Source organism: Petromyzon marinus, chromosome 16, assembly GCF_048934315.1.
Source record: "Petromyzon marinus isolate PM22_M1 ecotype Great Lakes invasive population chromosome 16, UKy_Petmar_22M1.pri1.0, whole genome shotgun sequence".
NCBI lineage: Eukaryota > Metazoa > Chordata > Hyperoartia > Petromyzontiformes > Petromyzontidae > Petromyzon > Petromyzon marinus.
In genome coordinates, this window is record NC_133682.1 from 3,407,615 (window position 1) to 3,435,583 (window position 27,969).

A 27,969-nucleotide genomic window follows, 5' to 3' on the forward strand; every position below is an offset into this window, starting at 1 on the left:
GGTTTCATGGCGGGTAAAAACATATATGCATGGTAATTTGGCACTGCAGACACGCATGCTGGAAATACACCATCTCATTAGGTAGCCGTCACTTGCATCGCTTTACTCGCAGCTGAGATATGTCTGGCTAACACTTGGTCAAATGCTCAGTAATATGGAAATAACTTGTGCTGCCTTTGTAATCATCACTGCTTGGCACCAGTATTAATGAATTCCTCAATTGCCTATGTCCACTTCTCAAGCTTCATTACAAACATCATGAAAGGCAGCAACAAAGCACTAAAATAATCGTCTCAATATGACGTAGATACGACCAACAATCATGATATTATATTGCTTTAAAGCTCCAGATCGTACATCTTGGTCTCAGTACTATTGGGGACATTCTGTATGCATTGCAGTTACAGTGAGGGAAAAAAGTATTTGATCCCCTGCTGATTTTGTACGTTTGCCCACTGACAAAGAAATGATCAGTCTATAATTTTAATGGTAGGTTCATTTGAACAGTGAGAGACAGAATAACAACAAAAAAATCCAGAAAAACGCATGTCAAAAATGTTATAAATTGATTTGCATTTTAATAAAGGAAATAAGTATTTGACCCCTCTGCAAAATATGACTTAGTACTTGGTGGCAAAACCCTTGTTGGCAATCAAAGAGGTCAGACGTTTCGTGTAGTTGGCCACCAGATTTGCACACATCTCAGGAGGGATTTTGTCCCACTCCTCTTTGCAGATCTTCTCCAAGTCATTAAGGTTTCGAGGCTGACGTTTGGCAACTCGAACCTTCAGCTCGCTCCACATATTTTCTATGGGATTAAGGTGTGGAGACTGGCTAGACCACTCCAGGACCTTAATGTGCTTCTTCTTGAGCCACTCACTTTGTTGCCTTGGCCGTGTATTTTGGGTCATTGTCATGCTGGAATACCCATCCACGACCCATTTTCAATGCCCTGGCTGAGGGAAGGAGGTTCTCACCCAACAGTTGATGGTACATGGCCCCGTCCATCGTCCCTTTGATGCGGTAAAGTTGTCCTTTCCACTTAGCAGAAAAACACCCCCAAAGCATAATGTTTCCACCTCCATGTTTGACGGTGGGAATGGTGTTCTTGGGGTCATAGGCAGCATTCCTCCTCCTCCAAACACAGCGAGTTGATACTCTTTGGTTCTATTCGGTAAAGTCACGTAGGTAAAAAATAAAACAACAAAAATCACGACGTTTTGGCCACAACACAAGTAGCCTTCTTCAGGTGAAGGAACAGAACTGTCGGGACGACAGAGCTTCAATGAACGCTGCTAAGATTCGTGGCGTCTTTTTAAGCTGGGTGAGAGAAGGGAAATAAGTATTTTTTTTGTTGTTTTATTTTTTACCTACGTGACTTTACCGAATAGAACCAAAGAGTATGGATCCTTGCAGTCATGAAAGCTTCAAATCTAGAACAGCGAGTTGAGTTGATGCCAAAAAGCTCCATTTTGGTCTCATCTGACCACAACACTTTCACCCAGTTGTCCTCTGAATCATTCAGATGATCATTGGCAAACTTCAGACGGGCATGTGTACGTGCTTTCTTGAGCAGGGGGACCTTGTGGGCACTGCAGGATTTCAGTCCTTCATGGCGTAGTGTGTTACCAATTGTTTTCTTGGTGACTATGGTCCCAGCTGCCTTGAGATCATTGACAAGATCCTCCCGTGTAGTTCTAGGCTGATTCCTCACTGTTCTCATGATCATTGCAACTCCACGAGGTGAGATCTTGCATGGAGCCCCAGGCTGAGGGAGATTGACAGTTCTTTTGTGTTTCTTCCATTTGCGAATAATCACACCAACTGTTGTCACCTTCTCACCAAGCTGCTTGGCAATGGTCTTGTAGCCCATTCCAGCCTTGTGTAGGTCTACAATCTTGTCTCTGACATCCTTGGAGAGCTCTTTGGTCTTGGCCATGGTGGAGAGTTTGGAATCTGATTGATTGATTGCTTCTGTTGACAGGTGTCTTTTATACAGGTAACAAGCTGAGATTAGGAGCACTCCCTTTAAAAGTGTGCTCCTAATCTCAGCTCGTTACCTGTATAAAAGACACCTGGGAGCCAGAAATCTTTCTGATTGAGAGGGGGTCAAATACTTATTTCCCACATTAAAATGCAAATCAATTTATAACATTTTTGATATGCGTTTTTCTGGATTTTTTTGTTGTTATTCTGTCTCTCACTGTTAAATAAATCCACCATTACAATTATAGACTGATCATTTCTTTGTCAGTGGGCAAACGTACAAAATCAGCAGGGGATCAAATACTTTTTTCCCTCACTGTACATAATGTTCTCATACAATGCATTGTGTTGCATGCACTGCAAGTTAGCAGAAATATGTCCTCTCCTCCTGCTTGTAAGTCAGACGATAGTTGGCAAAAGCATGCAAGTGTGTAGTGCGTGCGTAGGGAAAGCTGCTTGTCTTTCATAGTCTGTCTGCCTCTCCATCTCATGTATTTCTACACCTCCTAGCCCATGGGTGAGGTGCATTTCAGAGTGTTAAATTTCTGACACTTAGTTTCATGGGGAATGAATGATGGAAAAGAAAGGTTGGGGAGTTGGGGGCAGGAGGGGAGGCAGGAGGATCGCAGAAGCTGCCAAAGCCTCGCTGTGCAAACCCTTTGCCATGGTAGTGTCAGCCGTGATCAATAACACACACACACAACCAATGCAGTTCTGAGAGAGAGAGAGAGCTTCTGAGAAACAAACAGTTCCAGCTACAGTGAGGGAAAAAAGTATTTGATCCCCTGCTGATTTTGTACGTTTGCTCACTGACAAAGAAATGCTCAGTCTATAATTTTAATGGTAGATTTATTTGAACAGTGAGAGACAGAATAACAACAAAAAAATCCAGAAAAACGCATGTCAAAAATGTTATCAATTGATTTGCATTTTAATGAGGGAAATAAGTATTTGACCCCTCTGCAAAACATGACTTAGTACTTGGTGGCAAAACCCTTGTTGGCAATCACAGAGGTCAGACGTTTTTTGTAGTTGGCCACCAGGTTTGCACACATCTCAGAAGGGATTTTGTCCCACTCCTCTTTGCAGATATTTTCCAAGTCATTAAGGTATCGAGGCTGACGTTTGGCAACTCGAACCTTCAGCTCCCTCCACATATTTTCTATGAGATTAAGGTCTGGAGACTGGCTAGGCCACTCCAGGACCTTAATTTGCTTCTTCTTGAGCCACTCCTTTGTTGCCTTGGCCGTGTATTTTGGGTCATTGTCATGCTGAAATACCCATCCACGACCCATTTTCAATGCCCTGGCTAAGCAAAGGAGGTTCTCACCCAACATTTGATGGTACATGGCCCCGTCCATCGTCCCTTTGATGCGGTGAAGTTTTCCTTTCCACTTAGCAGAAAAACACCCCCAAAGCATAATGTTTCCACCTCCATGTTTGACGGTGGGGATGGTGTTCTTGGGGTCATAGGCAGCATTCCTCCTCCTCCAAACACGGCGAGTTGAGTTGATGCCAAAGAGCTCAATTTTGGTCTCATCTGACCACAACACTTTCACCCAGTTGTCCTCTGAATCATTCAGATCATCATTGGCAAACTTCAGACAGGCATGTATATGTGCTTTCTTAAGAAGGGGGACCTTGCGGGCGCTGCAGGATTTCAGTCCTTCACCGCGTAGTGTGTTACCAATTGTTTTCTTGGTGACTATGGTCCCAGCTGCATTGAGATCATTGACAAGATCCTCCCGTGTAGTTCTGGGCTGACTTTTTTGGTGTTATTCTGTCTCTCACTGTTAAAATAAACCTACCATTAAAATGATAGACTGATAATTTCTTTGTCAGTGGGCAAACGTACAAAATCAGCAGGGGATCAAATACTTTTTCCCTCACTGTATACTTCCTAGCCCACAATAAACACTACTCTGTCCCCCCTCCTCCTCCCTTCCCTCTGCCTATAGCAATAACCGTCTCAGACTTTGATGCACAACTAATATCATGTTTTGCAAGGACATTGCCAGGACTCCTTGAAATGATACAGCATGGCTCCTTTTTTATGAACGGTCTCATGCGTTCAGTTGTGAGCAGGAAAATGGAACGACGGTGGAAAATTGAATGCTATTAATCATGACAGGGCTAGAATTGGTCCCATAAAATATCACAACTTTTGCTTGTTTAATCTTTTTGTCATTTGTGGGCTGTAAATTATTGATGAACCTTTCTCTTTGTGGTTTCACAGTCGCCGACTTTATTCAACCGTGAAAGGGAGCAAGAACGGCCGTTTACGTTACTATTAGTTTTCAGCGACTTGCAGTGCTTTCCATCAAAATAATTAAAAACAGAGCCCTTCAATGACTCTACAAGCGATGCATCTCAAAACTCTTTTTTTTCATGTGACTGCGTCCTTAAATACTCCAACTTTGCATGGAACTCCCAGTGGAGATCTACGCATTAGACCTGCCCTTGCCATGTAAAGAGCTCAAACAATATAGCCATTGTGAGCGAGTATATGCATGTGTGGGTGTGCATGTGCTTTCACATTTCTTTAATTTTGCTACGGCTCTCTTCTGATACTGTGTTCACAAAATCAATCTCTTAACGTTGTTAAATAGTTCTAATAACAATCTTTGGAAAACATAATCCAGAGCTTTTCTGGCACTATTTTTTCCAACAGTGCATCATATTCCAATATAATTCGCGTGGCCTTTGGACAAATCACCCGAGATGCATCTGACCTCATTACATCTCTCAAGCAATGCAATATCAAGAGTGAAAAATGCTTGGAAGGCAACTATAAGCGGTGGCACTATATGGTGAATAGCAGAGGATGGTGTAACAAAATCCATTGTTGCGCTGTACTATGCTCGTTTCTATGCTCCCCGCCTTAACTAACCTATTCTGCCTGCATGATGAAGTGTGGTTAAATAACCCCCTATGACCCGGGTGGCGTGGAGAGGCCCTCATCCCTGCCGTGGACTGACAAAAGGGCTGTACGTGCACAGGCGTGATGTGTGTGTGGTAGTCGTAGTGTGTGTTGTAGAGGCAAGCTGCACACCACGACTGCCACCGCCACACATTCTACAGACTAAATCTTCAAGTGCGCATTCCAGTTCTTGGTGGATAATTTTCAAGACGCCAAGGTCATGGCCAACTGTTTGGAATGTGACGCCGCAGCTTTGGCGATCGCTTCTCACTCGCACCAAGCCAACGTAACCTCCGGCTGTCGCCGCATTCTATCGCGTGTGGACAAACAAAAAGGAATAAATCAAGAGGACGGGCGACGTGTAATTTTATATTTTGCGCTCTGCCAAAAAAAAAAACAATTGTTGCACATTTACACCAGGTGAGGTCACCATTCGTGAAGTGCCTTTCGTCCAGCATGCAGCACTGGGTGTTCTGTCCCCAAAACCAAAGTGCTTTGGGGCAGCAAATTTAATGTAATATGTTTCTTTTAAGTGAATTCCAAGTGCGTAGGAGAAATTGTTTTTTTAATTAGGTGTGTAAAACGCCAATGTTTCCATGGGATCGCACGTGCAGGTTGACTGACAACGGTGGATCCATGTGTAATTATTTACGTTCTCAATTTGAAAAGAACGAGGGGGTGAATTAGATTGACAATTCTTGCTGTCCAAACGTAAATACCTTGAGGGATTTATGATGAATGTAAAAACACTATGAAAAAAATCAGCGTCGTCTTCGGCTCAAGCTAATATAGACCAGGCCTAATCTCTGCAGCAGTCCTAATCCACCGTGGGAATTTCCACATTCACGTGGCGAAGGAGATCCTCTGTATACAAACAACCACCTCTAACTTCCCGTAAAACGACTGGCGATATTATCGACCCAGAAGGAATATTACTGAGATGATACCCAACCGTGATTTGAATTTTTAACCTTCAAATTGTTTTTGTGTCCGGATACAAGGTGAAAGTGCATCCGTACAATTGCCTGCCCATGCCTCTGCTGGCAGAAGGGGACTCCACTACAGAGAGCCATTGAGGGCTCCTCCAGATGGTGTTTGGCCTGCTATTCCACACTGGGCCAACATCTGAGAAGCGGTGGGTAGTTATCCACACTTTACCCCACCACATGCCAACTGCCGATCGACTGGCTGTGGCGGTGCCTATTTGTACAGCAGGGTGGCCAGAGACCGTGGATGTAAGAAATCTTCCCCGTTGTTTTGACTGCCGTGCTGGGAAATTCAACCCAAACTCCTAACCATTCTACCATGGCAGCTTCCCAGTTAAAAGTCAAGAAGATATAAATGATAATACATTATATTTAAACCCTAATAATAGGTTTATTTTCGTGATTCTGCGATGGCGGTGGTACACAGGCACAGCTAATAAGCACTGCCTTGAAAGAAAAACAACAATATTGCTGTAGACGTTGTTGGGAACAGCTCTTTTTCTATTGTGTTGCTACGAAGAAGAGCCATTGCCTGAAACGTCACCGATATTCTTTTTTTTTCTTTCAAGGTACCGTTATTGACGAATGCGTTCAGAGAGTTAACGTTTTTGTCCTCGTAACGAGTGACCGGCTCAGACTCCGCTATGCGGGTCACACGAACAACTTGCGCGTAGCAAAAGCTGCGGAAGGTAGGCAGTTGCCCGTGTTTCTGAAAGTGACGCACACGACATTGCCACGAGGTTTAACACGAAGTTGGCGTCCGCTTGCTGAGTCGCGCCGCGGATACGGAGGGCTATGGGGTCGTGGTTGTCGAGATTCACCGGCGGATGTGGGGAGGACCGCTGCCTTCTCTATCTCAACGTCGCGTCCCTGTGGTCGATTCATTTTCTTCAGCGTCGTGTTTGTAGCTAGGCAGCAAACAAAATGACTTATACTTGCACAATCGTAGAAGGTGTATGAACTTGTCTGCCTTTTTTTTTTCCAATAACCAGAAGCTTAGGGAAGCCCTGCTTCAAATCTGCTTGCACTGTAATCTCAGGTAATCCAAGCTATTTTCACGAATCTAATTCGATCTGATTTTCTTTCTGCGAAGATTACTTTCTAGGATGAGCTTAGACTAGTCTTTGAGGTAGGGATTAAGGTGAGGTTCTTCCTTTTGGCATTTGCTAGCTATTATGCGTCTTTCTGCATCTAAGCATCCAATCTGAAAGTCACGCGCTATCATCAAAGGAGGTAAGTTGAAGAGAGAGAGAAAAAAATCTTGATAAAATATATCACACATGGTCCAACAACACGGGGGGAGAGGAGACAGATGAATGCTTAACCTCATTGAATACCTGCCTGGATAAGCAAACAGCTGATTTTTCGAAGAAGGAAAAAGCAAACAGGGATGTTTGATTAAGACTTTTGGAGATGACTCTGTCATCTGATAGGCAAAAGCGCAAAACAAACCCCCCCCCCCCACCACAAAAACATTTGAGCGACTGGGGCTTGCTGCCTGTGATTCCTTCTGTCTGACTGGACACACCCCTTCGCGACACCTCCACACGCCCCATCCCGAGCAGCGCCGCCGCCACTAACCCGCAGGACCCCTGCGAAGTGTAAAGGGCACGTTTCAACGGGCTGTCAAAATGTTTGTGCGTCGGTGGGAAAAGGGGGCAGTGTTTGTTTTCACTTAGTGAGGTGCTCGTACAATATTTGTGCTGTCATTAGGTGAGTGCACAAACCCCCCTTGTAGGGGAGAAAAAGAGGATGGGAGCACTGGGTTAGATGGTAGGGGTCATGGAATGATGTAGTATTTGATTTCTTACTGTAGCATCCCTGCCCTCCAATCCCCCAAAGATCCTGGAATTGTGGAAGATGGAAGGACAGCAGGAGAGCGGGGCGAGGGAAGACAGGATGGGGGCAGGAACATTTGAATCATTGTCATTTGCATATGAACTGGTCTGTAGGCGTGCGTCATTGTGACAGGAGGAGCGATAGAGTTAATAAAGAAAGCTTATAAAAGACACAGCACACACATGGAAACATCCCAGCATAAATATTTTTAAAGTCTTATAAAGTTCCTTAAATATGCACGTTTTGGTCAAGTCAACATCTAGGCGATGCACATTTGTATTTTAAAAGCCCTCTGTCAATCCACTGCTGGGTTATGACCTCCCCAAGCCATGTCAGTCCACGGTGAAGTTGATTGACCATACTTCACCACTCTGGTCAGTGTAGGTTGGTGAAGGGGCAGGGTATCCGGGGCTGGTTCAGATATCACTTTGCCAATTTCCATGTTCGCCTTGGCCAGGCATCGAACTCGGGAAGCTGGATTTACAACACAGCGTGATAACCACCGTGCCACCAAATCGCCACAGTACATATGTGACACATTTCGAACAGTGCACCATTGCAGTATTTAGAACAGACCTAAATGCGTGATAGCTGCTAGCACCCGAGTCGTGTCCTTCTACGTTCAAACATTTCACTCTCACGCTGCTCTCTATCCGCATACTTCAATCCGGTGTCCCGTTGCACGGGCCACGCTGCTGTTGTGCAAAACCGAACGCGCGAGGAAATGAAGAAAAAAAAGCACTCGTTATTCAAAACGGAACGGCAGCATCATCTCTTCCCGAACACGGCTAAATGTTCCATACAAGCGTGCTGAAATTGTGCATTATTAGACGGTGCGTGTGCGGAGCGTTGGAGACCTGCACGAAAGCAGCTGCCCATTAGCATGCCCCGTGTGGTGCACCTCTCCATTGTGCGGTAAATCTCGCGCAGCGCAGCAGAAACGCTTGGCGCGAGTGAGCAGGCAGGCAGGCGGGCACCCATATTACAAATTGCTTTGCTCGACACACAAATGAAGATATTGTATTCTGCTCAGATCTTTGAGCCGACGCGATTTCCAAAGGTGTCGGACCTGACTTCCGGCGTTCTGTGAGCTGTTTAAGGCGACAACAACAACAACAACAAAAATGTTGTCGAAATTATTCGCCGTGACTGCACGCTAATGTTGTTTAGCACTGACCTGGACTGCCGTGTTAAACGAGCCCCGTGAATATTTGACATGTACGCTTTAATGAGTAGTGGCGTGAGCGGTGGCACATTGGAACTGGAGTTGTTTAAACGGAATGCTCCTATTTTAATGCCCTAAACTCTCCCGCCCATTAAAGATTGCGACACGAGATCTTTAGACTGCCTGCGAGCCCTAAAAGTTATCTGGGATTAGATTATCGAGAAAAGTGCACATGATTGAAGGAGAACAGACCTTGACTTCAGCATTTTCTGGCAGACGGGGTTTTTTTTGCTTGTGATAACATTAACTTCACTGGCATAACGTTTTAAATATTGTGACAGATGCCAGAGTCGAAACTTGCTTTTGTTAAACATATACCACCACCTCATTGCACTTGCATTCACAACTATCGCACAGATGCCTTTGTCTTTAGAGCCAATGAAAAAAAAACTGGACCCGTGGTAATAAGAGGGAAAAAATCCCCGACACTGACTGCTTTTCTCTTCTTTGTCCTTTCAAATCGAATTTTCCTTCCCAAAGATGGCGGGAAAGTAGTTGCTTCCTTTGTTCTTCTAATCTTGTTACTTCAGTGCACTTCTTAAAATTCAGGTCCTTGTGCACTGAAGGTCCTTTTGTATTTGCAATGAACTAAACACTGGACTTATTGGTCGATGGATTAACTCCAAGCTTGGATTTATGACAAAAGATGACTTTTCATCCTTCCCTCCCCCCCATTGCAAATACAGCGCTGCATTACTTTTGTACAAAGGTGCAACCATCATGGACTCCAGTCCATACGAACAATTAACATTTAAAGTCAAAACGTTTCTGCTTGATTTTCATTGGACATGGCTCCATTAAACAAAAATTATGTGTCTTCAGTATATGCTGGGTCAGGGTGTAGAGGTCAAATTCCGAAGTCAAATTAATTTACTCCCCTGCAAGTGGAAGAACACAAAAAAGGGGCTGCTTGACATAGCCTGGGATTTCTGGCAGCCCCATTAGTTGTGGGTAAAAGTTTAACCAGAAGGAAATTATATATCACCTATTCTTAAAAGTTAATGCTAAGAGCAACATTTTTACCCCAGATTGACTTGTGAATGCTGATGAACCATTCACTAATACTTTTTAATTCACACGAATGCACGCCATTTACTTTCGTATTAATCTTGATGGAAATGCAAATAAATGAGTTGTGTAGCAATTTGAATAAAAGTGGCACAATCTGAAAAGCCAATTTTCTCTCCCCTGCAATGGTTAATGAGGGACAATGACCCTTAGCATGAGGTTAACCGGTTTTGGACTGATTAGTATTGTTCATGTATTACATTTTCTTCCCATGAGCAATCCCTTGTTTTATTTCAAATATTTATACATTTAGCTTCCCTCCCTCTCTTAGAGATCAACAGTCTGTGTTTATTTCCTGCAGCAAATGGACGGCTGTCCTGTAAATATATATACTTTATTGTTAAAAATGTTAAGACATTTATTTTGAAAAACAAACAAATGTATGCTCTGGCTTGCTTCTGATTTCACTCGCTTAATCTTCCGTGACTTATGTGAAGCATAACAAAAGCCCAATATGAAATACAGGCTGTGGTGCAAGCTCAAAAAACACGCAGCATGGAGACAGCGGAATGTTTATGAATGATTCTCTCTCGTGTAGACCACTTTGTTATGCATGCATCAGAAAGCAGTAAGTGAAATTATATGAAAGAAATATAAATGTATTCTTAGAAATCGGAGGAAAAGACAAATTATTCAACCATGTATCTTTCTAAATTAAACAATAATTATGTATTTTATTATTATTATTAATCTCTGGATGGAGCAGTTGGTTATTATACTGCGCTTTAATCCCATTCATCCCAGTTTGACTCTTGACCATGGCGAACGCTTGTCGTGAGAGATATCTGAGCTGGCCCTGGCCTGCTCCTTTCACCAATCCCGCATTGACTAGTGTGGTAAGGTCTGGTCAAGCAACCCTCGTGACTGACACGGTGTGGGGAGGTTTTTGTCCAGCAACGGATCAACATAGGGCTGTACAGTTATTTCTTAACATGTTTCCAAAATCCGTATGACCAAATGTTTGTTGTTTAAGCACTCTTGTACCATTTATTGGTGAATTGGTAACAAGTCGATTATTTGCTTGCACAAGTAAAATAACTGGCAATAGACATGTTACTAACACTGCCATTAGAGTATGTATGCCAGCAGGGTAGGTAGGGATGTGATTTGTTTGAGCCGTTATATTTCTTCACCCATTAGTAGATGCTGATGTTTTTTGTATATTTGACAAAGTATTGTTTTTTACTCATCGGTTCGCGGGTGCTTCTGCGTGCACATCGCCGCATAGATGTTATGCAAATACGAGCGGCTCTTTCATTAGCAAGCATAGGCATGCTGTATCGTGGGACTCTCAAGTGGTGGGAAATTTAATTTATGAAACTTTATGGACCGCCCTTTATGAGAGCAGAAATCGTAAAAAATGTGAGCTTCATCAACTTTCAAGTCACCCAAACAAAAAATGCAGGCACATTTTCTCTTAAGAGATTAAACACACCAAATTGACATAAGCCCACTTTTTCCTTAACATTTCAAAACGACACGGATTGCCACATGCAGTTCGCATTTCATTGCGGTGATGCACCGTTTTTTTGTTGTTGTTGCAGATTGTAGGCATGAGGGCTTGACTCAGAAAATTCAATTGGATGTCGGCCAATCTAGAAACAGAACCCCTTGACCCGTTTCACTCATTTATGTTACAGAAACTGGAATTGTTGCCATTCAGTTTTCATCGTTAATTTTCATAGGGTTTTGTTTTGTTAATTAACAGAACCCTCCAATTAGAACTCGAATCTGATAAGTCCCCTGTTGATAAAATCCAGTCTTCCCAAAAAAACGCATTCCATTCTCCTTTTGCGTTACTCTTTACCTTTGCCAGTCATAATGACCGATCTTCATTTGCTTGCCGTCGAGATAAACAAAGCGGAATTTCCTCCAGGTGCGTCCCTCCAACATTAACGGTGATATACTTCGACAATATGTTGAAAAATTGCGTAGAGCACTTACTCTTCTGCGCTGTTCTTCACTCCACGTAATTTGCTTACCAAAAAAAGCATGACCAATGGAACTCGCGCACGGAAACAATGCTCTCGCACGATAAGACACGCCGCATATGAAACGTTTCTCCTCCTACATAACATCTCATGAAGTTGAACGTTGTACAAAAACACACACATTACGAAGTCACCTTTGGCAATGGTTTGATGTGGGATTAGAAGAGAGAGAGAGAAATGCTGCACCGGTGAAAGCGGAGTTTGCTGCACGCATTATACCAAAGGCATTCCAAGACACGTGTTACCTTCATCTCTCTAATGATTACAACATAGTTTACCTGTAAAACATTTTTTTTAAAGGAAACACTGAAAAAAAATCAAGCATTTCTTTTGAAAGGCAGGACCCTCAGGCAGCAAACGTTATAACGGCCTGTGCCTAATTAGGTGGAGGTTTTAATTGGCTTGCGGTGGAATAACATGTCAGGGGGTTGTTCCCAAGCTACCGGCTTCCTGTTCGCCATGGTGACAGATGCGAATGGCTCGTGACTTGCCTCGTGCGTAGTGGTAGCCGGAGGTGGTTAGTTGCGCAAGTTCTGAACACACCGCTGCGTGTTTGCTGGATAATGTTTTTTTTTTATGTTTAATTATACGCGTGCGCTGGGGTGAGAAAGGGATGAGAGGTGTGGTGAAGAATGGGGTACTCCCATGACAGGGCACGGTTCACTGCCTGCACTGATGGTCGCACGCAAATGAGAATAGACCATGGGGAGGTTGTAAAGCAGTGGGAAATAACAAAAAACGACCAGACGAAAGGTAAAAAATGAAGGCAAAAAAGAGACAAAGAAGTGATAGAATAAAAAAAACTTTTTTTGATATCTCTGTTAGCCACCTGTTCTGTTTCAGCAATAAACTAGACTTTATTTTATTTTACCAGGTTAAGGCATACAGAGCTATATAACTCTTTTTCAGAAGGGACCTGGCCGCAAATGATCGCTCAACGAAGTAGTGTATCACGTGGAATATATTTAGCAGCCATATACTCTAAACGCATGTTGATAAAAAAATGTGGAGATACAAACTGGAGGACTTGGAGAAAAATCCACGTGACCACGGGGAGAACATGCACACTCCAAATATACAGGCGTCAGGATCGAACCAACAACTTCCTGCATACCGGGTGAGGTAGTTAACATATTGCCACCATGGTGCCCATGCCAATCAATCAGGCGAGGCCCTTATATACACTGCACATGCACTCGTTGCCTGCCTCTTAGCAAGTTTCTTTCTCACATTGAGACGAAACAGCACGAGCCATCAATGAGTGCTCACTTGACAGTCACTTCTCACTTTTAAATCAGATTAGTTAAGAACCATAAATGTATTACCAAGCTACCTTTGGATATTTTATGGCTTTTATTAAGGGAGTAATTTTGGCTCATAATTGTAGATTTCCCCCCACATTTGTCACATTATATTTATGATATTGGTAACCCTAATACAATGTTATGGTTTCTTCTTAATAACAACATGCAAAATTAAAAGAAAAAAAAACATAATCCACGATGATTCATTTTCAGCTCGATTACTTCACACATTCCTCAGAATGCAACCCGTGAGGTCCCAATGAAACCGGCGAGGTATGAAATGGGATATATATATTTTTTATATATATAAAAAGGCTCCAGATCCTACTTTGTTTCAGCCTTCAGATTTTTAGTGGCTGAATAAATACGGGGGGATTAAAGTTTTGATAAGGCACATTGGGAGCGCTTATATAGTTTCAGACCACATGAGCCCCCTGTGTGCGATCAGCTATCTTTCAGGTGTCGCGGGAACAAAGGAAATAGGGAAAGAGCGCTCAATCATCTGCGGTGAGATTTTTTATTTTCAAATCACGGTCCATGAGGACAGGCCCGAAGGCCTAAAATGGCAAGTAGCCATCAACGAACAGCACCTTTGAAGGTGTCACAGACATGAGTTGACGTGTGTCGTGAACAAAACAAGTTTATCATAAGAACTTGGGATGAACAAATTAAGGCGAGAGAATTCCAAAGTCGCCGTGCAGTGCGTTGAAAGGAGCAGAGATGGTAGTGTTGTGATCTGGAGTGTAGTGGTTGAACACAATGTGGATAAGACGAAACAGTCTGGTAAACATCGTCCTGAGCCATGGGTGGCGTTCCATTGCAATAGTAACCATGCATGTATGTTGAACTTCTTTCGCAACGTACGTAGCCAACCATGCTAATCGGAGGTGCGGGAACCATGGTAGTCGCGATAGAAGCGCAATAAGAAGACGACTGCCCACCGGTGAGAAAGTGACTGGAATGAGTAGGCGAGCGTCAAACTGTCAATGAACCTGACAGCTCAACCCTAAATTCTACTCAGGGTACAGCGAAGCAGGCGGGACTGGTTGTTGCACCCGCGGATAACACGACGGCGCCAAACGCTCGCAGAACATACCGTGCTCCAGGTGCTCAATCTCCCCGATGCTGCCGTCGGGGGTGCTCCTCTCGTGCCCTTCGTCCGTGAGCGGCGTCAGCTGGTAGTAGCAGCAGCCGCCTCCTCCCCCCGGGAGACCGGGGCCGTGCTCGGCCCCTCCCCCGGAGCCCGCGTGACCCGAGCCGAGCTCCATGGCGGCTCCCGTGATGCCGCCCGGCCGGTAGGCCATGGCCGGCCCCAGCGGAGGCCCGCCGTCGGACGTGTCACCGAGGCCGCTGTCGGCGCAGCTCTGCTGCGACGATCCGTAGCACTCCCCGTCCAGGGTGAATTTCACACGGCGCTGGGGCTGAAACGTTCCGCACATTCAACGTTGGCTGTCTATTCACCTTCGAGCGCACGCATCGGTCACACACACTTTGGGCAACGCGGATCCGCGTGAACGAGCAAATTTGATTGGCAAGACAGTAAACGTTGTGACCGCTGTGTTGGTATTCGTGACGCGTGGAGTGGAGGACTGTGCAACACGGCAGAGCACACGCGTTTGTCTTCTCCCTGTGGTCGTGTGGATTTTTCTCAGGTTCCTCCGGGTTTGTCCCACCACATTTATAGTCGAAGCGCGTTTACAGTATTTGCCTGCTTATAGATGTCCGCATGATCACCCACTTCATTGAGCTATTATTTGTGGCCAGGTCGCTTATGAAATAAACTGGACCGGCGAATGTATAGTTCTGAATACCTACTCTCTAAATCTGCACTCGCGAAATTTGCCGACGTGTTCTGATCTCATGGGAACACCTGCGCACGTTTGCTTTGGGATACGTGTTTATTTATTTCTAAATTACAGATGAAGTGCACTTTGTTTGGTCATTGGGGGCATTTAAAATAACCCCGACAATTTTTTTTGTTCAATTCAGCATTGCTCTGCAGAATGGACTGCAATGTAATAAGCAACGTGCACAAAGCAACCTACTCAGCAATATCACCTTTGCAGGTTCAGTACTTTTTCGAGGAATCCATTATGAATGTTTACCACGTCTCACGTGTACACGCGTGGGATATATGTGAGCGGCAAATGTAACGGCAACGATTTGAACCTCATTTTACTACAATGGCGTGCCAGACGGCATGAACCCTGGTCTGCCCCCGTTCTCCGAGGGGGGGCACGAGGGACCTGTCGAGTGAATACCTGCGGAGTGACATTCCGTGTGCTTCATCAGACCAAAAGTGCGTCCGGACGTAAAAAACGCGATTATTAGTTTTGCCGTCCGAGCACAAACGCAACGCAAAAAAAATTGTCACATCTATTTCCAATTAGCTGGCTCAGGAGCGAGAGCGGCACAAGAGGAGGAGGTTTATTTGTGGTCACGGCTCGCGCCATGAATAAAACATCGCGACATTACGATTCCGTTGGCGGAGCCAGCGTGCAGGGGTGCGCCGCTAGCCGGCACATTAATGCAGCATTGATTTGACAGAGCTGCGCTGGAGTTAAGGGCTGCTGGGGTCTCAAGTAAAAGAATACATTGACCAATGGCATCCGCACGCAAGTGAGGAAAACACGGTTACTTATTGAATGCGTGTACACCGCGTACATAGCGTTTATATGATACGTTACGCTTACAATGCATCCGTAGTTGTTGCCAACTCGTAGTGCGTGTGCGTGTTATCCGTGGTGGATAAAAAAAAGCGAAAAAAACTCGTACTTATAGTTTTAAGCAAGACTGCTAAAAGATCAGACGTTGAGGTGAGGCTTTGCTGCACAACTGATTTCCACGGTTCGCTACGTACAGTGCGAAAGAAGTTCAACATACACGAATTATAATTACTATAAATATTGCGGGAAGGGGGAGGGTAATAAAACAGCTCAGTGGTTTTGGGGATTGGGCCACGAACCCAGCGTTGACTATAATACAGGTTGTTTTGGGTTGGATCGTGCGAATACAAATGTGACGTTAAACCCGCCAACACCCAACACAGCCAATTGGTAAGGTTTGTCATGTAAAGACAACACACCGAGTCGTCACTAGTACAGCGCACCGGTTGTGTGTTGGAGAGTAAATCCCTCAACATTCACAATCTGAGTACGACGTTTTGCCAGTAACTACGTACAACTAGCATCGCCGGTCGACAGCCAGACCAGCGTTGACTGAATCTCATTCCCAGGCGTGGGCTATAAACAAGAGCGGGGTGCGATGTCTGCAGCGGTCCTCCTCAGACGTCTCCCAACTTCACCAACTGTTCACTGACCAGCGGCCGAGGTGTGGTCTGAAACAGCCCTCCTCACCCCTCGTGAACGGTAGAGTGCCGTGGGAATGCCTTCGTCCAACAGTTAATTTGCCAAGTGAACATCGTGATATATTATTTATATTTTATTTTATTTTTCTAACTACGTAACTTTACCGAAACAACCAAAGAGTATGGATTCCTGCAGTCACGAAAGCTTCAAATCAAGATTGATGTGATTTATTGTATTTTTATTATTATTTAATACCGCATGGGATGACACTCTAAGCCGTCATTCAGCTGAAAGGGGCTGAATTTTTTTTTTGGGGGGGGGCAGCTGCTCCAGGTGCATTCTATACAAAGAGCCAATTACAGTCTTTAGAAATGTATGTTTTTTTGCGGGTAAAACGTGTTTTTTTTTTGCAAGAGTCGTGTCTCTCTCACTTGACTGACTTTGCACCTTCCGTCACCATTCATTTTTTTATTGTTCAGTTTCTATGATATTTTTTTGCGTGTTTTGTACAAATTTAACATTTCGCGCCGTGTGGTTGTAGAACCACACGGTGCGAAATGGTGAGATGGAGAACACACTTTGTCACTGGATGGGCGTATGCTGCTACTGCACTTGTATTCATATCATCCCTCTAAAACAAGAGCGGGTTTTCCCTCTGTATTGCTTCCCCCACTAAGTCTGTGAACTAAGTCATCTTTTGAAGGTTGCAGGGAGTGAGCAAACAGTATATATATTAGTGAGCCTTACCTGGTAAAATAAAATTTAAAAAAACATTAGTTAACTAGGTAATCGATGGTACGTGCACAAATCTGCACCCTTTTACTGTTTGTGGAAAATGCTTAGCAAAGATTGATTGATAATTAATTAAAACCTGAGCTTGCTGGAGGCCACGCCTGAACGTTGCTGTGGCTTGCAGAGCGGGGCACCACACCCAATGTCTGATATAAGCACCAGACCACAGGTCCTACACATTACAACCAAAGCCCAAACTGGTATTATGAAAGCAAGAGGAGTCTTGTTTATCGACTGTAATTCGTGTCACTCCACGTTAACTTGGTACGTTGTGTCGATCCATTGTAATTACGGCTTGGGGCTTCATATTTAAGAACAGTTTTAGTCATTGACCGCAAAAATATTGCTCTCAAAACTCCAATGACTCCACATTAAATTATAGGGGTTTCATTATAAAACGTGAAAGTCTGTGCGGTTAAATGTAGCCACTCTCATTAATGTGTGTTCACAACACGGACACTTCAGCTGCAACTTATTTCGAGTGGACACTGGGCCCAAATCTTCACCTCTTACCCCCCTATTTTGAGGTTGAATGCTAGCTCAAAATCATCATCTGCCATGATCAATCTACTGCTGGAAGAAGGCCTCTCTCCAAGCCACCGTCACCGCATTTCACCATCACGTGATATATCAATCCACGCAGCACCCAAACACGAGCCAATCCCATCGCTCAATCTCCTCGCTGGATATCTCCTCAGATTCCGGTGCATTCTTAGCTTCCACTAAGTCGTTGTTCTTCACCTTCGGTCATCGTCCGTTCTAGCCATGACACGTCTTTCCACAGTTCACGTCTCTTAACATTTTGAACGGTAGTAGAAAACTATTTTTTTTTAAACTTCTTTTTGTGTTTATTTTGTTGTCCTTCCCCCCGCACCTCCGATTAGCACGATTGGCTACGCACGGTGTGAAATAAGTTCAACATATTTCGATTTAAAGCTTTCGTGACTGCAAGGGTTCATCTTCTTTGGTTCTTTCGGTAAAGTCACGTAGAATGAGAATAAAATAAATAATGGCCGAAACGTCGTAAGAATTTTATTGTGTTATTTTATTATTGTATTCTCATTCTACGTGACTTTACCGAAAGAACCAAAGAAAAAGTTCAACGTACATGCACACATTACCGTTTGTATGTTCTCTAAACCACATGTTCATATTTCTGTCTCTCAATGTGAATCCAAACGTGCATCTTTCTCCATGCCTCTTTGTGGTACCGTTGAGTTTTTTGTTCCATTTTCTCTTTCATTCACGACCGTGTTTCTGAACCATAGCAGGTAGGTAGTCAGCACTGATTAAACACTTTCTTCTTTCGGTACACTGGTATGGTTACTTTTCATTATCATTTAGTATGTTGTCCTGCCCCGCACCTCCGATTAGCATGGTTGGCTACGTACTGTGCGATAGAAGTTCATCACACACGCGTGAATTAAAAAAAAACGGTGAAATAATTACCAAACAATTTTTTTTTGAATCCAAGTAAGCAACTAAATAATTCAACCAGCCTTACCCAGTGCATCCTGAACGTGTCAAGATATACTGCTGACCCTTTAATGTAACCATAGGTGACAGCGGCGGGTGAACTCCCTGCGTGGTAAAGTGCATTAACAGGTTTTGGCTCTGGTAATCGGAGGTCTCCCATGTGCTTTGCTCTAACAGCCTAGAAAGGTCTCCTCTCGCTTCAGCCACATCTCGTACTATAACCTCTCCCGCCGCCGAAGTGGCACGTCCTCCCGTTGATTGCGTTGTTTTCGCACAGTGAAAAAAGAGAAAACCCCGCAGCTGCCTCCAACGGCTGTCTTGTGAGTATGTTTTTTGCCTGCCAAGCCTTTCGCTCGGCTTCTGTCCCTCCTACGAAGAGAGTACTTTAAGAAAAAAAAATCGGACAAAGAAAGGCGGGTATGTCCATTGTTTGCCTGTCACCCCCCATCAACCATGAGCGGAAAATTATACTGACCAACACGCAGTGGGGCCCTGCATTCTAACGAGCGCCCTGCTCCGGTATGTGCAATGGCTCGGCCAGCAGGATTATTTTTTTTTGTTGTGAAGAAAGGCTCATTTTCCTCCACTGTCGTCAGTTCGTGCCACTGAAAAGGAGAGAACGCTGCCAGAATACATAGCCAAAGGATCTCGGGAGAATCCAATTGTATTATTCGCGCCCAACAGTCTGCTGACTCCTGAAGGAACAAATCGTTGCGTTGTATCAGGACCCGTCTGCGCGTCTTATTGACTCATCAAGGGGAGAGGCAATGCAATCTGCGGCACTGTAAATCAAAATTAATGTGACTAAAGTCGATGCCGTGAGATGTACGGTATTTAAAAAAAAAAATCAATATTACGACGATCCCGAACTCACGTTTGCCCTTGTTTTGCACGGTTGACTTGTGCTATTAACGAAAATGAAGCTTACGCAACACACCACTAATATACTAAGTGGTAATTAAACAGCAACCTCAGTCACGGCGTGGGGTCTTAGCAGTTTATTTGGGGCTTAGTGGCAGTGTTGCCAGCATGGTGTCAAAGATAGCTCAATGCCGCATGCACACGGTAAAACGGCTTAGAGCACGCTGGCTGCCATTAACTTGATAAATACGACCGATTAGTTGCATTGTATATACTTGCGTGCACAACCTAGCCTCCGAGAAAAAAAAAAGTAATTTTCCAGATGTGTCCGTCATGTCATATTAAAGAGCTGCGATGTATTATTTAGCGAGCTGCGCCCCCCCCGCACAAGGAGCTAGAAAGACGAAGAAAATAAGAGCGCTTAAAGCTAATGCTCAGAAAACGATGACATTAGACATTTAATGCGCTACAGCAGTGGTCATCGGACTGGCACGCATAGGCTCTCAGATTGTCGGCGCCGTGCTGCTTGCAAGGAGACGATTCTGCTACTGCGAGGCGACTTTGCCACAGGCTAGAGTAATTAAAATTCCCTTTCGATTTGTAATAGTGAGACCCTTTCTGTGCAAAACAGACAAAAAGGTCATTAGGCAAAGCGACCTACAGACGAGTGCTTGTTTGAAATCCTTCTTTGATTTTTATTTTTAAATACGCGAATGATAAACCAAATGAAAAATGCATCCACAGGGGACGAATACTCAAAACGTTTTAGCAATGCGATGGTTTCCGCTCACACAAGAGGTGCGATGCAACTAAAAAAAGAATCCGCAATGCATTTGTCTCACTGGCTTCTTAGTGGGTAGCAATACAGTCCATTATAAACCACATGCAAATGCAATCATAAACCAGTGACTTTATTACCAGTTCATCACAGTCTGATTAAAATCACACTTTTAATAATGTTTCTGCATTGCTACATTGTGAACAATTATATTTCTTCGGGAAATTACATTTTCCCTTTGACAACTGAACAAGATTTTGTTACACAAACTTCACAACTCAACGGCAATGCGTGGAGAGCATCGCACGCATATATGAACGTAAGGCGGCGGTTGTTTCCGTGGGCGCGCATAACAGAGACGTACTTAAGCCAGCGAACCTGGGAAAGACTTCGTTTTTGTCCGCTTCAGGCGTCTGTAAAGGTTCACAAACACGTGCTCGTTTGCATACGCCGCATGCCAGGTCCGATCCGTACCCTTACGCAACACGGCGCTTGTGTGGGTGACGAAACACAGGCCTTCGCAGAGAGACTTTTAGACGCAAGTGTGCACACGCGCACAGAGGTAGTGGTGCCTGGCATCACAGTTGTCCACGGGCATGCTTCCTTCTTGTGTGGTTGTGCAAGCTGTCATAGGTGTGCTTGACTGAACAATTGCACGCACAGGCCTTTGACGCAATCATTTACGCAAGTTTAAGCACGCGCACCTGTGACCACAGATGGGCAAGCACTGGCAGGCACGGGCTCAGCTTAACGCGAAATGTGTAGCGATCTCATAAGGGTTGGAGGGGTGGATGAGGTTATACACAACCGTAATAATGCTCCACCAGAGCCATGGCCCCAAGAGCCCTCTCATTATAGCACTTTCACTAAGACCACAAGTTTGCTATACCATAGGTCTCGGTGAGTGATAATACTCTCAAGTCTCTCGGCGTTTCCAATGGCTTTCCTTGCAAACCTATGCGGAAAAGTCAATGATCATGGCCAAAGGCTGTCAATGAACTTTTGCTTCTCTCTGCGCTTCAGCAACCGCGTAAGACAGTGTCCGGAATCACACAGCTCGGGAGAGCTGGCTGTCGCATACTCTCGTTTGTTCACACGATGACATTTGTTAAACCAAGGTCCTAAAGATCTTCTGATCTCCAACTGTTCAGCACTCCCAGGTCCAGGTTGCATTCTTTTGGTGATCGGGCTTTTGTTAGCGTGGCACCCAAGCTGAGGAACGCCTTGGAGTCGGTAGATATATTTAAGTCTGCTTTGAAAACCCATCTCTTTAAAGTGGCCTTTCCTCTTTAGTTTGGTCAGTTGCCCTGGTTCTGTTTTTGTTCCCTGCTGTTCGTGCACTGCGCATTGGGATCCTAGGTACGGAATGTGGATTATAAATTTGAATTATTAGTGAGTTTAATGGGCAGGATTTTTTATGTTGGCGTAAGCACAACATCGTAGATATGGATATACAGGAGGAATCATTATATAACAATTCTTGAAGGGAGCATTGGATTATTTGCAGAATGTGACGTTGAAAAGCAAATGAGTTTGAGTTCATGGCTTTGTGGTTACCGGAAATAATGGTCAGCAGGGTCTGCAATAATGAAATAGTGCAGGGAAAAGCAACATCTAAATTGTATATCTGTAACTAATAATAGCATTATAAAATGAATAGTATGGCTTATGTCAGTTTACTCACAACTGCTGAAAACGAATTGTAGTTTCAAGGCTTGTCGGCACAGGGTAAAAAATATATATTTACAAAAAAATCACCTCCTACTGTATTGAAGCAGGTGTCCACACCACTGCATGACTTAATCCAATTTTCAGCCTTTTTATGGTGACGAACATCAGATGTAGCCATGTGGGCAACGGCCGTCTGACACATCCAGCATGCAGATCCACCAAAGCACAAGTCTCAGTGTCTGTCTAAAGAAGAGGTGTGTAGCACTGGTTATCCAGAGTGCTTTAGATATACGGCTTTAGGCACAGGAATGACACGCCCTGCAGTTATCGTTGAAAGTAGTAAATTGATTTTTTTTTCCCCTGCGAGCTGTGCGAGCAAAGGATCTGCATGATATCCCGTGGGTAGAGAGTGAGCTTGTGGAAATGCCTTGCTAGTGCATCTGAAACCTTAGCGACGTTTGCAACCATTAGGTGGTTTCTTCAGAAGCCTCTCAGTGCACGCGATGATGGGACACTCACAAGTGACCCCGGCGCACCTTCTCGTGTTAAACAAAAACATGAAATGGTGCGATGATGCTGCATAGGACAGTGGTGCACGAGCCCAAATAACAAAAACAAATAAAAACCTTTCGCCAACAATGGTGTTTGCGAAAAGGAACAAAAATTATAATGCATTTTTTTTGGAACCAGGTAAAGCCCACTGAGCCATTAGCTGCTTTTCAGAAGCGACCTGGCCACACGTGATAGTGCATCGATGTGGTTGATGATGTGTGGGAATTCATAGCAGCAGCCAAATGATCTAAACGCATATTTCATGCGGAGGGCAATGTCTACGGGAGAAAAATCCATGCAACCATGGGGTCGGGATCGAACCCATGCACTCCCCTGCATACCAGACAATGGATATTTTTTATAGCAAAATATCTCTTTGCTAAGGCCCATTACCCTAAAACGTTGCCTATTTTTGTTCTATATATGTATATTTGTTATTTGCATCGTCAGGGCAGAGCCATTGACGAATTTGTCCAGTTTTTGTTATTCTCCCTTGAACTTAACCATTCAAAACCAACCGTGTGCAGTAAGCAAGCAGTCAATTCGGAGGATTGAATGCCTTCGCTCATATGCACGCAAATCGTAAGTGTGCCGTAAAATATTTACGTGTATAGCCCCTTCCCTGCCACCTCCCCTCCCTGTGCACCCCCTCCTCCAGCCCCCTTCCTGCCCACCCCCCCCACTAAACAAGGTCCTTTCCGTATCTGCTTTTGCGGAGTAGCACATTTCCTACGCATACATTATTACATAAGGCACATATACACGCACATGTATACATTTGTTAGATATAACATTTGCCTTCCTAAGGACCAAGTTTCAAGTGAACCGAGTGATGAGAACTCAAGAGACCACAACGTGCAATTTGTAAGAGTGACCTGGGTAACGAAAATTACAATGTACTGCACACCTTTGATGCCTTAGCTATGCAAAGAATTTGGAAATATTGCTAAATCCTTTTTTCAAACAACATTGATGGTGATCTCTGGATAGTGGAGGCAATATTCTCGCCTACCAAACCTTGCTTTGCGCACTGCTCAACTTACGCACACATTCTCTACGATCGACACACGGCCGAATATCATTACATCTCATGTGCTATACCCCACGTGGGCCAACATATCTTGCGTTGCAGAAAACAAAAATGTCCTTAAAACAGCACGCATTACAAATTTTGTCCATTAATTGACTTGAGTTATTCGGACGCACACCTCTCGATGGCTGGTTGTGGTCGTGTCGCAGTGTTGGAGAAGATAAACTCAGCTTAGTTGTGACCGCATGTGGCCACGGTGGTGCTATCGGCGATAAGCACGGAGGCCGTGATGACGGCCCTGATTCACAGCAGGGCGCGAAATGTCGTGGCGTTTGGTGATGTGGTCGTGTGAGTTGGCTCTGCCTTTTGGACCCCCTCTCATTACCGATAGGAAGGAAATGCAGTGGAGCGCTGCAGCAGTCAACTTGGCAATCGAAACTTGTTAGATTGCCGCTCTAAGAATAATTTTGTACAATACCAGTGTTTGAGTAAATGTCCAATCAGCAGTGCTACTATAATCATCGCAATGCCAGCCACGACATCAAAGTGTACATCTGCTTCCCTAGGCTGCGTGCCAAATTTGAGTGTGTGTGTGTGTTTTGTGAAAATTGAGATATGTATAGCTGTTTGTGTTTTATTTACCGCTCAAGGCTTAACCTTCATGGAAATGTCATGAACATATTTTCATGGGTTTTTTTTTGCACATTAAATATATACCATAAGGAAACAATGCTTTTATCTCTCTGATGTTGTATCACATTGTTGTTCGGCGTGATGCCCAACGCTTCACTCCATGTGTTCGGAGCTTCTTTGGGAACTGAAACGTCGGACATTGTGTCAAACAACACATGGCACAACGCACCAGCGAGCTATACAGCACGACTGCAAAAAAACTACGTAGTAGTATAAGAATTAACCACTTGTTTATAACCGTAGGGATTTATATACTTATGCAATTTGTACGTGTATACTTTATATATATTTATTTTTAGCAACTTGCTTAAACTTTTCTTTATCTTCCGCCCATATCGCATTTTGTATTGTTGATTTAACTCGCTGATCCTGTGAAAAAGAGCTTGGTTAGCTCATCTGATTCCGTCTGGATAAATAGAGATTCTGATTCTAAGAGTAATGATTCTTTCTTGGCCTTATCAAAATGCAAGAACATTGTTGAATATGTGTGGCTTGGATGACAAAGGGGTAGCCAGTGAAACCAGTAACCAACTCGCTAAGCTAACTTGGCCTGGCCACACATCTGTGCCATTATCATCAGCAGCAGCAGCTATAATCCATCCACTGCTGGATGAAGGACTCCTTCACAGTCTGGTGATGCGATACTCCATCTAGCTCCTGCATACGAGTTGATTTAGTCGTTTTCCACCTTTGGGCACATTGCTATGTTGCTTTTCATGTTTTAATTTTGGTTTTCCAAAAGCACTCTAACCTGGTCCCCCGTTCACATTTTAATACATATTTTTCGTCCCGATCCACCTTCAATAACTATCCCAGGAGTACATAAATATTCAGATGTATTTTTCATGTGTCGCTCCAACAAGATATCTTGAATTGATTCGCAAAACTTGTTGCACATTACTTTTTTGCTTTGCTCATATTTATCTTGAACCCAACTTTGCAGCATCTTTTATCGCGATCGGATGTTTACGACTGAAGTTCCGTGCCACCATCGCTCAGCTGCATTTTTTTTAATCTATAAAAAAGAAACCACAATTTGTTTTTACATTGAAAACACAGAAAGCTGAAAAGTTTTTTGTTTGTTGTGGATGGACATAAAGCTGATACGTGTAAGGGCCCTGCCATTTGTGCGCATTATCTCGTTACTCTCCAATGCAGGGCCATACCCCAGCCTCTTGCCAACATCTTTCACTTCCTCTGAACTCCCCCTCCCTCCTGCTTTTAATAAACTGCGTCGGTAAAGGTTTTTTGTTTCATCTGGCTTTTGTTCGATTTCTCAGCGGTCTCATAAAAATGGGCAGGGGGGAAAGCAACACAAAAAATAAAGAGGAGAAATAAAGGAGCGGCTATTTGTCACGGGGGGCCCAGTGGGGTTCCGCTAAATAAGGGCGCAGCCATCCCAACGGAAGCCAATATGGTATGACTCCTGAGCAGCCTCCTTAGCCATTTTCATTTCAGCAACCAAAAAATATAGTTGTGCCGGAACGCGCAAAAACGTGTCACTGCACGCGTTTTTTTTTTCTTTCTCGCAGATGTGTTGCGGAGCTCTGCGTTGTGATTTAGGGCTGCTGGTACCGCGTGTCGCTCGCCACGACGTCTCACGTTTCCACCACCCCCCCCCCTCCACATTTAGAATGTCCACGCGATGATGATAAGCCACGTAGTTGAGCTTCGATTTGTTATAGTCAGGCCGCTTCTGAAAAAAAAAGAGCTAGACAGCTCAGTGGGCCTTACCTGGTAAAATAAATGAAAACAAAACTTTTGTTTCTTTCTGAAGAAAGTCGAAGTATCGTGCCGAACTCCATGCCGAGCAACCCAAAACCACATCGGAGAACTAAGCACGATTGTCCGTGCACCAGAAAGGTGACAACATAACAACAACAACAACCGCCATTCGCCACTAAGTGGTGGTGACGTCACCACGACGCTTGTGCCAGGCTATGTGCACCGTGAGGCCACGTGAAGTGTCGAACGCCCGCTGGCAGGAGGTCACTGGGCAGACCCAGGTGCCACGGGTCGACTGACTGAGATGACTGGCTGATGCACCACCTGTGCCCCCTACTGTGCCAACCTGCTGTGCTTTAGCCACCCGGCGCTCCGCTCATTGTTCTGAGCGTCGCTCCTCCGCCCTCCGTTGTTGTTGGAGGGCGACTGCCTCCAACTGCCCAGTAGCGTCCTTCACGAGCCTCCTCCACAGAGGCCGATCTTGACACCGCTGGTACCAGTCACCGGCAAGTCCACTCAGCTCCACGTCCTCCTGTACCACATCACTCCATCTCTTCTCTAGCCCGTGCCGCACCCGCTTAGCCCCCTCAATCCGGCCAAACAAAAGCTGTTTCGGCATGCGGTGGCTGGGCATGCGGGCTACATGACCCAGCCATCGCAGCCTTGCCTGCCGGAGGAGCTCACCGATGGGACCCTGCCCAGATCTTTCAAGGATTTGTGAGCTCCTCACACAATCCAATCGGTTAAACCCAGGATGGATCGTAGGCAGGCCAGCCTAAATGTTTCTAACCGGCGAAGATGTTCCATTAGGGGGGTCCACGTTTCGCAAGCGTAGAGAAGGGAGGGAATGACCGTGGCCGAGAAGACCTGAAGCTTAGTGCGGAGCGACAGACCAGGTAGCTTCCACACAGCGTTACGCAACCGATGAAAAGATATTGCCGCTCGACTGATTCGGAGTGAGACCTCTGCTGTTAAACTGGAGCCAGTCATAAGCACACTGCCCAGGTATGGGAAACTCTCCACTCTCTCCACAACTGCCCCATCACCGATTGGGAGTTGTGGGGGTGGAGTGTCCGATGGTACAAAATACCCAGGCAGGTGCTTAGTTTTGGTGGGGCTGATGGTAAGGCCCCACCTCTTAGTGGCACGCTCCAGTCTCAGCAGCAGCATCTCCAACTCCTCCTCTGACTGAGCAGCTATTACCAAATCATCAGCATACATAACGTGGTTGAGCAATAGGGAGCCATCCCTTGACCGCACCCGGGCATCGATTAGCCTCCCATTATATCTGTACCATATGGAGATTCCCCCGGTACAGCTATTGAAGGCTTCACGAACTACGTGGTCAAAATAGATTTTAAATAATAAGGGAGCCAGAGGACATCCCTGTCGCACCCCAAGGTGTACAGGGAATGGCTCTGACTCCCGGCCACGTAGTTTTACCCGGGCCCGCTCACCATCATGAAGGTCCTTAATGATCGTGAGCAGAGGGTCAGGTACTCCAAAAGCACGAAGGACGACCCAGAGCCCAGGCCTACTGATGGTATCATAGGCCTTGACCAAGTCAATAAAGCAGAGATGTAGCTCTTGTTGGAATTCCCTACACCTCTGCTGTAGCAGACGGACAGAAAATATGGCATCTGTGCAGGACCGCCCTTTCCTGAAACCGCATTGGGGCTCCGCAAGCCTCTCCTCAGCGTGCCTGGCAAGGCGATGCTGAATAATCCTTGCCAGGACCTTTCCCGGCACACTGAGGAGTGAGAT

The 27,969-nt window shown here is 44.8% G+C and overlaps 1 protein-coding gene across 3 annotated transcripts in view; it reads right to left on the bottom strand.

The window, feature by feature from the left end:
• Positions 1-27,969, bottom strand: part of LOC116942766 (protocadherin-9-like) — a 67,162-nt gene that overhangs the window by 15,902 nt on the left and 23,291 nt on the right. For 2 of the 3 annotated variants that reach the window (XM_032955022.2, XM_032955024.2), the window contains exon 3: positions 14,416-14,740. In XM_032955022.2, coding sequence (XP_032810913.2) covers positions 14,416-14,740 — 325 coding nt within the window. Of the gene's footprint in view, positions 1-7,703; positions 7,738-14,415; positions 14,741-27,969 lie in introns of all 3 variants that reach the window. The other variant, XM_032955023.2, reaches the window with a different exon arrangement.